General features: G+C 35.9%; 1 protein-coding gene across 3 annotated transcripts in view; it reads right to left on the reverse strand.

Moving 5' to 3' along the window:
* Positions 1-13,213, reverse strand: part of MRPS9 (mitochondrial ribosomal protein S9) — a 37,121-nt gene that overhangs the window by 16,857 nt on the left and 7,051 nt on the right. For all 3 annotated transcript variants that reach the window (XM_063338917.1, XM_063338933.1, XM_063338926.1), the window contains exons 2-4: positions 10,605-10,784; positions 2,144-2,206; positions 2,012-2,042 (exon numbers count right to left, since the gene is read on the reverse strand). In XM_063338917.1, the coding sequence (XP_063194987.1) occupies positions 2,012-2,042; positions 2,144-2,206; positions 10,605-10,784 (274 nt within the window). The remainder of the gene's footprint in view (positions 1-2,011; positions 2,043-2,143; positions 2,207-10,604; positions 10,785-13,213) is intronic.

Here is a 13,213-nt window from a genome sequence, read left to right on the forward strand (position 1 = left end):
TACATCTTAAATAAACTTTCAAAGACTGTATAGTTGGTATTACAGACAGAAGTATCCATTTTAGAATAGGAAGAAGCACAAATTAAGAGACAACTGAAATCTACACAACAATTGTGCAAGATGAAAGATTAACCGCTCTGAAAAAGAGTGCTTTAAACCCAGAGCAAAATTTTTATTAGTATGTCTAAACTAAAGTAAGTATTCGTACAATTGTCTTTTGTGGGCAACACAACTGTATTCCGAACTTGGGCTATTTTAGGACTCGTTCATGTCAATACGTTTGGGATATTTAAATACAGAGACCTAAGTTATAGTTTACATAATCAGTTCAGCCACAAAACATACCTTTCATATAATTCATCACAACCAGTTTATTTTATTCATTAAAAAACGTTATTTAAGGACAAATAAATCTCAACTTTGGGGAAAAAAAAACCCAAACATATATAACATGACAAAGATCTTTTCCAAATAAAGAAAAGTGACAAAAATAAAAACCTGAGAGCTTTTTACAAATTGAACTATAGAGAAATTCCCAACCACTTTATCCAGTGAACTTCAAATGAAGCTATCTATAAGCTATAGACAAAGATAAGAGTCCAAGAACCTGTCTAAAAAGCACAGGAATGTTAAGACATAATATGGTAGAAGTTGAACATAAAGATGCAAAACTTCCTAGAACAGAATGAATACAGGGGGCTTTTATCCCCACACACTACTAGTGGAACGTGTGAATTTCCATGTATGCAGCTGTGAAAGCATATTTTGTTGAAATTACCGTTCAGGGAACATTCTGAAGTATAAACTTATGGTTTTGTACTTCAAAGACGTAATGCATAGACAAGACAAAGCTGCCTTAAAAGTGATACTTATTGAAAGTATTATTTTTAGATGTGAATAAAAGATACACATTTATACTAATTATTTCTTAGACTCCTCAGGACACAACTAGCATTTCAAAGAATTCTTTAGTCCTGAAAGCATATAGAATAGTAGCTTAGTTCTGCCATAAAACAGCCCTTCTATTTAAAAAATGCATAATGATTAACTCTCTCCTACCCTTCCACTTTCTACTTTTTACTTCACAATACTGTGAAGTTAGAAAATAATGTATGATACCACTTGAAAGCTGAAATTTCAAAATTTCACAAAATTTAGACAGCTTTCCAAAAGACACACAAAGCCCCAAAACCGTTAAGCATCAATTAATTCCAGGAGCAGGAAAAGGAAGGACAGAAAATTATAAGATTTCACCGATAAGCAGAAGTGTCCACCTGGGACTTGATAGCTCAGTTAATGTAGAATTTCACACCCATGCTGCTAGCTCAGACTAAACTTGAGTCTAAAGTGGACAACAGGTTTTGACATATGTTTTAAATGTTCTGTGCAAAATTAATTTGGCAATTTCAGTGAAGTTCTCACTGACCAACGTACTGGCATATCACTGACAACTGGGATTTCATACAGTGTCTCAGGAGCAAGACCAAAGACTGTATGGACACAAGTGCAGAGTTAGGACCTTCAGGTCAAAACTGAGACACATTAAGGAGAATTTCCTCTCTCCCTGTTCTCTCAACAGGCAATTTGAAAGCTGAAATTTCTCTGCTTTTAGAGCAATGAAGTTACCAGGAAAACTTTTGGTTTAAAATAGTATTAATGAATATTTTATGGCTGTGATAGACAGCTCTGACAAAAAGCTACTGAATTCAACAAAAGGTTTTCCTGTGACTTCAACAGATTCTGTACGTCATCCTACCTATTGTTTATTTTTAAACAATGAAAAACATTTATCTATAGTCAGTTAACAAGACATCTGAAAAGACCACTGGTATTCCAGTATTTTTTATCCCAAAAACTAGAATATCTGATCAGGCTTTTACTGCTCATGTCTTCGCGGTTACTAGGAACATTGGGAAAAAAGTAAATCTGTGAAAATAAGGAATTCTAAATATGCAAAAATTCTAATACTTGGAAATAATAATAATAATAAAAAATATCTACAAACACTTACTCCTCTGCTCTGGAAAAATTTCAGAAGGATGCTGTAAATAAACAAACAAATGTCAGCAAAAGGAAATAGTTACTGAAAATATTATGCTACAGTTATTCAGAAATGCAACAAAAAAAAAATTAAAAATCTTACCTTCATCATGGGTCTGGCTTGCTTGTCAAATAATCCAGAAGGAAAGAGATAGGCAATAGCTCTCTGAAAACAAAAACGGAGAACATATATGTAATTTTTTTTCCACAAAAGCATCATCAAAACATTTCTTAGGTACTTTCTTGTATGGAAAATAGCATAACAACAGGCAACCAAATCAGTAAGAAAGGGGGCTGCGTATCTGCTGTGCTGAAAAGAAAAGGAAATAATTTCCTCAGGAAAAGTAAAATCTCATTCTGAAGGCTGTACTCTACTATATCAGAATGAGTGAACCCTCTTCTGCAAAGTTTAGTTTTTATGGTATGCATTTATCACAACTTACCAGAACTACCCAAGTGCAAAGACCACCTTTATACACAGTGATTTTCCCCTGAAATTTCAAGTGCTGTGACTTCTAGAGGAAATCACAACATTTAATTCATTTTTCTGAAAATATCAGTGCTTGTTAACAGTGCCTACTGACAGCCTAAGCACAGAAATTTTATTTAAAGTAACTGGACCAAGCAAAGTTTTACACATTTAGAATCCCATTTTCTACAGACGCAGTTTCTTCAAGTCTAAGACCAATGTTTGTTGTGGCAGTAGAAGATATTTTACATAGCCTAAATAAGCGTTTCATTGATCACTGCATTTGGAAACAACTGTGAATCACTACTATCTTTGCTGAACTCAAACTAATTGCTCAGAGAAGAAAGACTTTTAAATGCCATCTTTCTTCTCCTTAGATACCTAACATTTCTAAGATCTCCTTAGATACCTCAGATTTTTTTCTAAAAGAATTTAGAAAAACTTACGACATCCATTACACACACATTGTTTACCACTGTTTTTACTAAGTACCTCATTTGCTTTTACTTAACCAATATATACCACTGTTAATGTGATGTATAAGGTTAGCATTACTTGCCTCCAACAAATAGAGAAGGTATACCAATATTCCAAATCATTCTGGTAAAATGTAAGGCAAAGCACCTTACAAGGTTAAGCCCAATGACATGGATTTCTGTTCAACATCATCTTACTCTCCCTTCTCAATGTAACTAAAACATAATTTAATAAAGCAAAAATATGCATTTATGAGAGTTGTTTATTTCCAGTTGTTTTAAAAAAAAAAAATCAGAAAAAGTTAGCCATCAAAACCCCCCAGATGTAGGGGTCTGGCAAGTGTAGCCAACTTCAGACAGTAGTAGAGGTTAAGACAGAAATCTTGTATTTGTATAGAAACATGGACTAACCAAATAAACCCCTCTGGCAGTGGTCTCATTTTTATTTCCATTAGACAGTATGGAAAAGTAGAATTACAGTAAAATCAGAGTTTAATATCTTCTCTTAAAAAGAATGTCTCTTTGTTGGTTAGGCTACCCTAGGACTATTACTTGCTGATAATTTTTTCCAGGGACTTCCAGTGCTTCAACCGATTTAATATGCATGGAGTGTAAAAAGACCTAACCTATTACTTTCATTAATCCCCTACTGGCATTCTGAACAGAAATTTTGAGAATTCTGAAGCAAACAAAAGGCTTAACTTGATTTTATGAAATGGTAATTTTGTTTCTCTTAGTGACTACTGTATTCCCATTTGTTAGTCAATGGGCATTTTATGCATACACACAGTAGGTGAACACCTATTTATGAACAAATGGGGATTAATTATGATGACAATAGAGAAATCTGCTGTGAGCCAAATGATGTTAAACAAACACCTTATAGAATATATTAAAAGAATTTATTACAGGATACTGAGACTGACTGTGTGTGTACTTAAGACATAGTCTTTATACAAGCATTTCCAGAATCTCAGTCAAAACAGTTACTGTAACTATGACATCTTAATAAATGCCAACTATAACAATTTAACATTTATAATGAAGAGAGTGGTGGCCATCAAAAGTTTATTTTATATTGCTTGAGTGTTTACTCATGTCTTTCACTCTAAAGTATAAACAAACCTTGCATTAAGAAATCCTAACATCTACTTTCAGCTCTCCACACAACAGCTAGCCAAAAAACAATAGTTCACTTTATTCCAAAATGGAAAGAAATAGAGTCTTCCTGCCTTCTTCTCCCTTTTTATGGAAATATAATCAAGGACGGGGTATTTGTCTTTACGCCCCATTAGGAACTATCCTGGGATGCAACAGACTCCAGTTCAACTTTATTCAGAAGTTTCTTCTTAATTTTAAATAGCTGTGTCCTCAGACTGTACTTTTAATAACTACATAGCAAGTCAGTCTACCTCTTGGAAGCTTCATTTCTAGAAGATGATTTTGTATATGCAGACGTTTTGGTTTTGTAGAAAAGGAGTATTTCAGAAAAACTGTAATTGACAATATCCATGTGTACTAGCAATAAAATAAGATGGTGGAACATCAACCTTAGGAATGACTTCAGAATTAGTCTCTCCAAACTGCAGCTAAAGCATATAAATAATCATGAAATATTTCCCCAAAATCTTCTAACAAATCCTTCAGATTTGGAATACAGGCTTTCTTTCAGGAATCTCCATGTCTCGAGTCAAAATTCTGTAGAGAATTAACTGCACATTCTGCATTGTCCTGAACATAAAAAAAAGCAGATGAACATCCCTCTTAAAACTGATAATCAAGGTTTAAATGCTAGAAGTAAAGTTCCCAAGAAATCTTCTAGATCTAACTGCAGTTTTCCATTCCAGGAGTGCTTTTCAGCTTAAGGGTCATGGCCCATATCCTTCTTCTAGTGCTCAATTTGACTTGAACTCTAGACTTGAGTCTTGACTTGAACTACTTTCTTCAGGCCACCATTTCAGCTATACAAGATTCATTCACCCCACTCTAGCCTCCATGGGTTCTGGGCTGCTATTTTACAATTCTATTTGTTAAATCACACTGTTGCCATTGTCTTTAGAAATAAAACATGACTTTCTAAAAAAGAAACATCCATAATTATTTTCAGCAGAAACACGATTAAAAATCCTGGTACCTAGTAACAGAATGGTGCTTCCAAAAATAATTACATAAACTACCGGAAAAAGGTGGAATGGGTACAGCCTGCTTCTGCTATGAGTTACTGAAAAAAAAAAAAAAAAAATTAGCCACTACCTTTCAAGATTTCTAAGTGCTTTGTTTAAACTCTACTGTTGATCCACACAGGAAAAACAAACAAACAAACAAAAAACCAATCGTCACACCTTTAAAAATAGCAGATCATAATGAATACACATTAGTAACAAGATGGTTTACATCAGACAGCTCTTAAACTGCATTGGTGAACTTAACATTCCTGTAACAAACTAAAAGGAATCCTGTTCTATCATTACTTATTGAGGGACCAGATGATTCAGTATACTGCCCACAGGACCACAATGTCTTTTACTTGCAACTAGAAATTTGAATTCAAGGCAGTTGGAATAATGAGAACAAGCTTCAACCCCTATAAAAAAAACTCATACCTGGCAGTCCTTCAAACATGCAAACCAATTTATTAAATAATCTGTCCAGCACTGCATGTGGCATGTCATGCAAATTCAGTATACCTGCCACACCCTCATTTACCCTCTTCATTGTGCATACTGCATATGCTGACTTCTGATCCTCCCTCCCTTCCTATCTATCTACAAGCCAAGAAGTTGTGTTCACTCACTTTCTCAGAGATTAACACCAAATCAAACAAGTTCAGCTGGGTCAGTAAGCGTTACTTTTTTTTTTTTTTTAATGTCTTGAGAAATTAAAAATTCAACATTTTAATTCAAATAGAATTGACTGAGTCATGCTGGGATAGGGGATGGAGATTGAGGCAGTCCTTAAATAACCCACCATAAGGAGAGATTTGGCAGGGCAAATTGATCTTGCCCAAGGGTCTTCCCACACTTTTGTTGAATCTACAGCTCAAACACAAAACACTCCACTAATTTTCTTTGCTCAAATGATGTGCAAAGATAGTTATCAAAGTAATATTCAGTGAGGAAAGGTATTTTGTAGAAAACAAGGAAAGAAGAGGAAAAAAAAAAGAAGAAAAAAATAATCAAAAAACCTCCATCCTGGGGTTTCCTTGCAGCAGCATCCTTTTTGGCAGAGGGTTAAAGAATCCAGCTCATTCCTTTATAAATATACACAAACCTTTAATCAGCAAAACACTGAGGTGAGAAGTGACTCTTTATGCTGTAATGTTTTAACGAAACACCTGAGCGGTAGCTGTTTCAGCTTCTATTCCTCAACTTGACCACAGGAGAGCCACTTTCCTTCTTAAACCTTGCCTCTTGAATCACGTTATTTAGCCACTGTACTTCAGCATTTCTCAGACTGAGATGTTTGCTGGAACAGCTGTTTTTCTTTCTAACCACACTTGCAGTATTCTTTAAAAGTTCAGCATCCAAAATCCAGAATATTTGATGTAGAACAAGGAATGAATGAAAAGAAAAATAGGACATGAAATGTTAACTCTGAAATAGCTTTTTCAGTTAACAAGGCAGAAAAGGTTAACACCAAAAAAAAGCAGCAACACACCTAACTTAACCTTGTAAACCAAAATCCTGCTCTAACAACTAGCTACTAAAATATATTGAAAAAACCCAAATCACTTGTCACTCTTTATCTAAAACTGAATTCTAGCTTGAACAGAAATAAAATTCAAGTTCACAGTGATAAACCATTTTAACCACATCACCTGGGAAAAAAAAACAATGCACTTTCTTTTAATATTACATTATTTTTATACTAACTAATAATTTTCAAAACAAAAAAAATTAGTGTCTTGTCCAGAGCTTGCAAAGAAAAACAAAAAAACACCCCAAAAAGCTGTTGAAAGAAACAGTTATTATTTCTATCTTCATTTCAACTTTTCAAAACACTGAACAGTATTCAAAAGAGTAAAAAAAAAAAAATAAAAATAAAGCAGTCGTCAGTTCAGATGGACTTTAATGCAGAAGTAAGAAAATACTGATGCAGAGTTTGGCTCCACTGGAAAAAAAAAAGCATCCTAGATTCAACTATTTAAAAAACAATACAAAATCCTGTATTTCTTGTAAGGACAATACTGGACAACACACTCTTACAGACAACAGAAAGTTCAGAAATGCATTTTGTGCTTAATAATGTTTCTGACATTTCACATATGCCAATATTCACTCATTTCTAACACTCTACATTGCTAAAATTTGAATGTTATTTAGAACTCAGATATGCTGAGCCACAACCTCACTGGTACTTTTGAAACAATATATACGCTAGTGAAGATAAACATATATTTTAGCTTCAAATTATTCCATCTGCTTGACAACAATCTATTAGGTCACAAGGCAGACAATAAGAGAAAATGAACAGAGATTTCTAGCTTTTGAGTTTTACTAACTCTTAGTGGGTAAGAGTATTGCTTTATGACGAGCTCATATCTGGGAGAGCATTTAGTGACTGCATAAAAATGAATAATAAAAATACTGACATATAAATAGGTCATGAAGATTAAGATGCTTTTCTTGTATTAATCTTACTTAGATTTCTGAGCTTTAAAGTAGAATATCCCATGTCAGTACAACTGACATGGGAAAATGACGGTGGGCTGTTTACTACAACCATAAGTTAAAGTTAAATCACAAAATAAAAGGATTACAGATTCAACTGGGGAAAAGCACTAGGTCAGGACTGCAATCTCTATTAATTAGGTATCCCAGCTGGGCAGTGGGTATGCAGCTGTTAACTTGATCAATGACTTACCTAAATGTCATCTCTACTGATTCGCTTATAAATTACCAGCAAGTGAGACTAATGTACAGGTGCTAATTTATTTAAACTGTTCTCCGCAGTTCTACATAGCTTTATAAACTGCATCTGGCACCTAATGTTAGCTGTCAGTTGTACTTAGACATGCCTGTCCTAACGACTCTGTTCATTAGAAATGAGCACAAATTATGAAATATTGTGAAAAATGATACATCAAATGGAATGGGCAAAGCAAATCAATTAGAGAAACTTCATAGCACATATTCACACATAGGAGAATAAAACATCCTAGCTTCAGAGTGAGGTCTATAATACCAATTAAAAAGCAATTGGTAGACTTCTGCAGAGTTATATATCAATTTGCTGGATTTTTTTTTTTCTCCTCCAGAAATACAGTTGTAATGCAAAGCTTAACTTTTCATTTCTAAATAAAAGCATCAGTAAAAAGCAATTCTGGTTCCACAACATCCAGAAGGATTAGCAAGTCAGTCAACTTATTTTCCTGTTTAAAACTTCACAAGGTTTAGCTTTTATTAAACTATACCTAAAACTCCAGTGAAGGACAGAATCCTACGATGTCTACTTTTGAAATACACTGTACAGACTGATTAACAGTAGAAGACATGGAGGTACATAAGCACTCATCAGAAAGAATTATTACTGTTCGAAATGTAAGCTTGATAATTCTCCTGCCAGTGCTTAAGCAGCTTTTATATTTTTATAACAGAAATTTAATTATGCATAGCAGACACTATTACACACTCTAAGTATTTTCCAACACCTGATGGAATATGAAGAAATCAAACACGTACCACAGATACTTGGTATCACCAAACAAAACACTATTCTTTTGTCTCCACGTCTCCATCTTTTCAGAAACGGAGTCTGCAAAGCACTCCCGTACTTGTCACCCGTACTGCATTTGTAAAACCTCATTTCCAGAATGAATCTGCTTTTACTAATGATGGAGCTCAATTAATTTTGTGCAAACTATGTTAGCGCTGTGAATTCATAAAGAAAAAAAACACTACATAGATATGGTCATTTTCCATTTTTTGCAGTCTTACTGTCTGCAAGCCTTCCCCCTAGACTCTATCAAAAGAAGGAATCCAGACTGCAGATGAACACATTCTCCTGCCATTAACCTTTCGGGCAAACAAACTGAACTATTAGCATCCTCATTGTACTGTACTAACAAGGGAGGTATTATTCTGGTGGCAGGTCTGTGTATGAATACTTTCTTGTAACTCAGTAAGATAACAGTCATTAAAGGTAAGAAAAAAAAATTTGAAAAATACAGGAAAAGGAAATTCTGTAGTCCGTACAGAAATAAGAAAGCCAATGTAAGAAACAGGCTACTGTTACTGCTAACCCAGCTGCCTCAATTAATACTTTTACTGTTGACAGGACCTTATCCACTGTACACTGAGACTGGAAGGGTCTCTGCATTGGCACTTGTCTGTAGAAGAGCAAAGTGATATCTGTGATTCTGAATGAAAGCAGTCGCAGTATCAGTGCAGAGCTTTGTATTCATAAAGCTCGATTTCCTACGGATTTTCAACTTGAAGTCAACCTTCCCTTATGGATTTTCTGATACCTGATAAAACTCAAGTCTCATTTCAGCGTTTTTTCAGCAGGCTATTAACTGTGTGTCTCTTCCCTACTTTGCCGCTTATTTTCAGAAAAGTTTTCAGAACTTAAGTTTTGAAGTCTGTCAAGTGTCTTTGAAATCAGCCTGTATCACCACCTACAGATGTAGTTCTTTCTTGGCATAAGCACACTGTCAAGACCTCTTATGTGGACACAGCTATGCTGACAGAATTTTGCCACTGAGAGAGGCAACAAACAATCTCCTTACCCTGAAAAAAACCAAACCACACGTACCTCTCTTTTGGCACATGCTACATTACAGGTTTACCCCAAGGGCCCTGCTGATATACTCTGCTGACACAGTTACAGTAATAGTGTTGCTGCTGCACAGGGAAAGCTTCAGCCATGAGACTTCATGCAGCTTCACCTAAGAGTAAATGTCACCAAATGACATTTCTCCTCCCTACCTCTGATGTGTGATAAGACAGAAATGACAGAAGTAAAGACCAGGTGGGACATTAAAAAAAAAATAATCCAAGCAACAAAACATTTTTCTGAGTGAAAGGGAGCATATCTATACATGAGCCTAAATGACACAGAGAAAGAGGAGGCCACCCATCTGTCAGCTGTCAGAGGGAACGGCAATAAAATAGCATGTTTCAAGCTACTGATACGAGCTTAAATTCACGTCTATATTAAAATCCCTAAGCTAAATCAGAGTGTTAGTTGTAAAACATCCTATAAAATTTAATTTGCATTACCAGCAACCACAGTATTACACAAGAAAACCTGACCTAAATATACACAGCAGGTCAAATTGTGGGTAAACGTTTCGAAGTGCTACATAAACCTTTACAGTGCCTCTTATAACCTCAGATCAAGGGGATTATCCATTAGTACTTTTAAAAAGAACCTACTGTGCTTTAGCAAGATATGGTATACAGCTGTATACTGTGATGTCTGACCTCACACGGTAGCAGAAGTAGAATCTCTATTCACAGTCACAGTTGCAATGTTTGCAATGTATAGTAGCATTCTTTCTTATTCTGACAGTTTGATTAAAATTCACAGAGAGCTGAGGGGCTCATGCTGAAGTAAAGTGCTTTCAATATCTGAAACTCTACAGTAAATTACTTCTCCAACAGAGCAACTGTACTTACATCAATATCCTCTTGGGTGAAAGTTTCTGGATCTTCTCCCATCATGTTGGCTAAATGTCTCTTTCCTAGGTTGAACTCTTCAATCTGTTTTTTAATAAATGCCTCCGTGTACTTTTCAGGTCCTGAGGCTCCTACATTTTTCCTCTGCACTGCTGTAGTGGTATAGATTAGCCTTAATGTCTAACAAAAACAAAAAAAAAGTGAGAGATTTATTTTATATTTTTAGCACAGTGAGCTCTAAATAAAATGAATAGTATAACAAGCCATTCATACCTATAACAAGATTCAACACATTATTGTAATAAATTAGAAAAGGCAGTAGTACTCATTAAACCATTTTCTTCCAATTGTTTAACGCTCAAAAACAGACAAACACATTCTACAAGTTGAACATTTTCATATATTACAATTAATTCAGAAGATTTTTCTGATTAAAAGAAAAATAGTATCATACATCAGGACCATCCAGCAAAAGCAAAACCCAGCACTGATCAACAGATGCAGTCCTAAAAGAAAATAAATATCTATCAGCAAATAAGCAGGTTTGCCTTCACCTAAAGGCATCCTAGAACAGAGTATGAAAAGAATCTGCAGGGCAGCTCTCTAGTGGCTTTCAGAAGCATGTGGCTGCACAAATACTGCTAAAGGCTCTGGAAAGGCTATGGAGTGCTCCTTCCTTGTTCACAGTGCCAGAATAGTTCTTAAGCTGTTTCACCATTTCAGGTAGAATAATTAGAAAACTAGTAAGGTAGTTCTCACCAGCAAATACTACTGAACACTGTTCCAGCTCAGAATTCCTAACTCAGGGGACAGTTATCTTTCGATCTTTGTAGGATACAGGTTTGGTTTTTCTTCTATCAAGACAATCAGCAGTTCAGATGACCAATTTCAATCAAGCTCTCTGCCAGACAAACAGGAACTTCACTGACAGAGCTGTAATGTCCCAATTCTGGCCTAGTGCCAATATTGTGCACTATTTTGTCTCTCCAACATTAGTATTAAAGTCCTCTGCATCTTAATTATTCCACACACTGAATGAGAACTGATTATTTGTGTGGTCTCCTGTGGGCGGGGGGAGGGAGGGAATAATAAGAAAAAAGGGTGCGTGGGACAGAAAAGCAAACACGGAAAAAGCATGATTTCGAATCAGAATGCCCCGTTCTGTTCACCAGATAGTACCCTGAAACACTTCTCTCCAGCCCCTTCAACCTGCCACAGCTTGGCTTTGTGAGCAGACAGTGCAGTTTCACAAGTCAGAGCGAGCCCATCTCACAGTCCACCCCTGCTAGTGTTCTTTCCTCCACTCCCTTCTCTCGCCCTTTGCCAGCTCTGGCACTCGGACTCTTCTGTAAGCCATCTCAGCTCCCCAAATGTGGCAGAACACTAACTTCTGCTTTCTTGTGGGCAGTTCTCCGCTGAGCTGGTACGTCTGACTGATTCAGAGAAGGCTCTGAGAAGAGAAGGTGGCTGAACCACGTAACTGGGAGCAAGGAAGTAGAGGGGGAGTTCTCTCTTTACCTTCATTTCTTTGAGCAAATTACTAAATTGCCTCTGCTGCTCCTGGAGCTACAGCCTCAGTCTACCTTTAGCAAACATTAAAAGATGCACAACAAAGCGAAGCAGTTAGGGTTCTTATTATGAGCAACAGAATAAAGCTAGTATTTGAAATGATTAAATGTTCTCTGAGTCATGGGAATTGTCGTCTCCAGATCACAATTTAGACATACTGACCATTTTGATGGGATTTCAGCATTCTGAGTTAAGCTAATACAAATAGCATAAAATACTTGCTATCTTCTTGTAATTAATACAGATACAACAGTAATCTTCAAACCCAGTTATAGCCACAATGATACAAACACATGTCTCATCAAAACAAGATTACATGGATATATTTGCAAGACAGACTCAAAAGCGGATTGAACTTCCACCTTCTGTTAGTAACATGAGTTAGCTTACATGAACTTCTCCTGTGACTAGAAGTATTCCGGGTGTTCTGTATTACTTAGTCAAGTCCTACATGAACAGGAAATGAAACACAGCTTTTCTTGTACTGTCACACAGCCCGGTTGGTATTCTGAACATCCGGCAGCCCACAATGGACTAGTCCAACACATCCAATTTGCTGCACATATGTAAATCTATTCATGATCAATTTACCTGTCCATGACTGTCTCAGGCTTCAATATACAAAATCTAACAACCCCACTTAAAACTTCAATTTGGAATAAAGACTACAATGCCCTGACTTAAGCCTACGTACAGCACATGCCTGTGCTGTAGGCTAAGTCCTGTGAATTCACTGAGGTTTGATAAAGAAGGTAAAGTAATCTTTGAATAATGAGGTCATGTGAGATGGAAAGAAATGACCCTCTATGCTTTTACAACCTGACATAGATAAAGATATGCCCCCCCCCCCCAAGGTATGTACCTCAGAAAAGCAAGCAATACCTCTGCCAGAATAGATTTAAAAATAGCTCCAAGGCAGAATTTGGTGCTGAAGAGCCTGTTGTTACTTTGTTTTCTCCACAGCTTCTATGTATCACATACAATGCTAGTCCTGATTTGCCCCTTCCTTTTTTTTTTTTTTCTTTTATATTCATGTTTTC

The sequence above is a fragment of the Chroicocephalus ridibundus genome, chromosome 1 (genome assembly GCF_963924245.1).
Source record: "Chroicocephalus ridibundus chromosome 1, bChrRid1.1, whole genome shotgun sequence".
Taxonomy (NCBI): domain Eukaryota; kingdom Metazoa; phylum Chordata; class Aves; order Charadriiformes; family Laridae; genus Chroicocephalus; species Chroicocephalus ridibundus.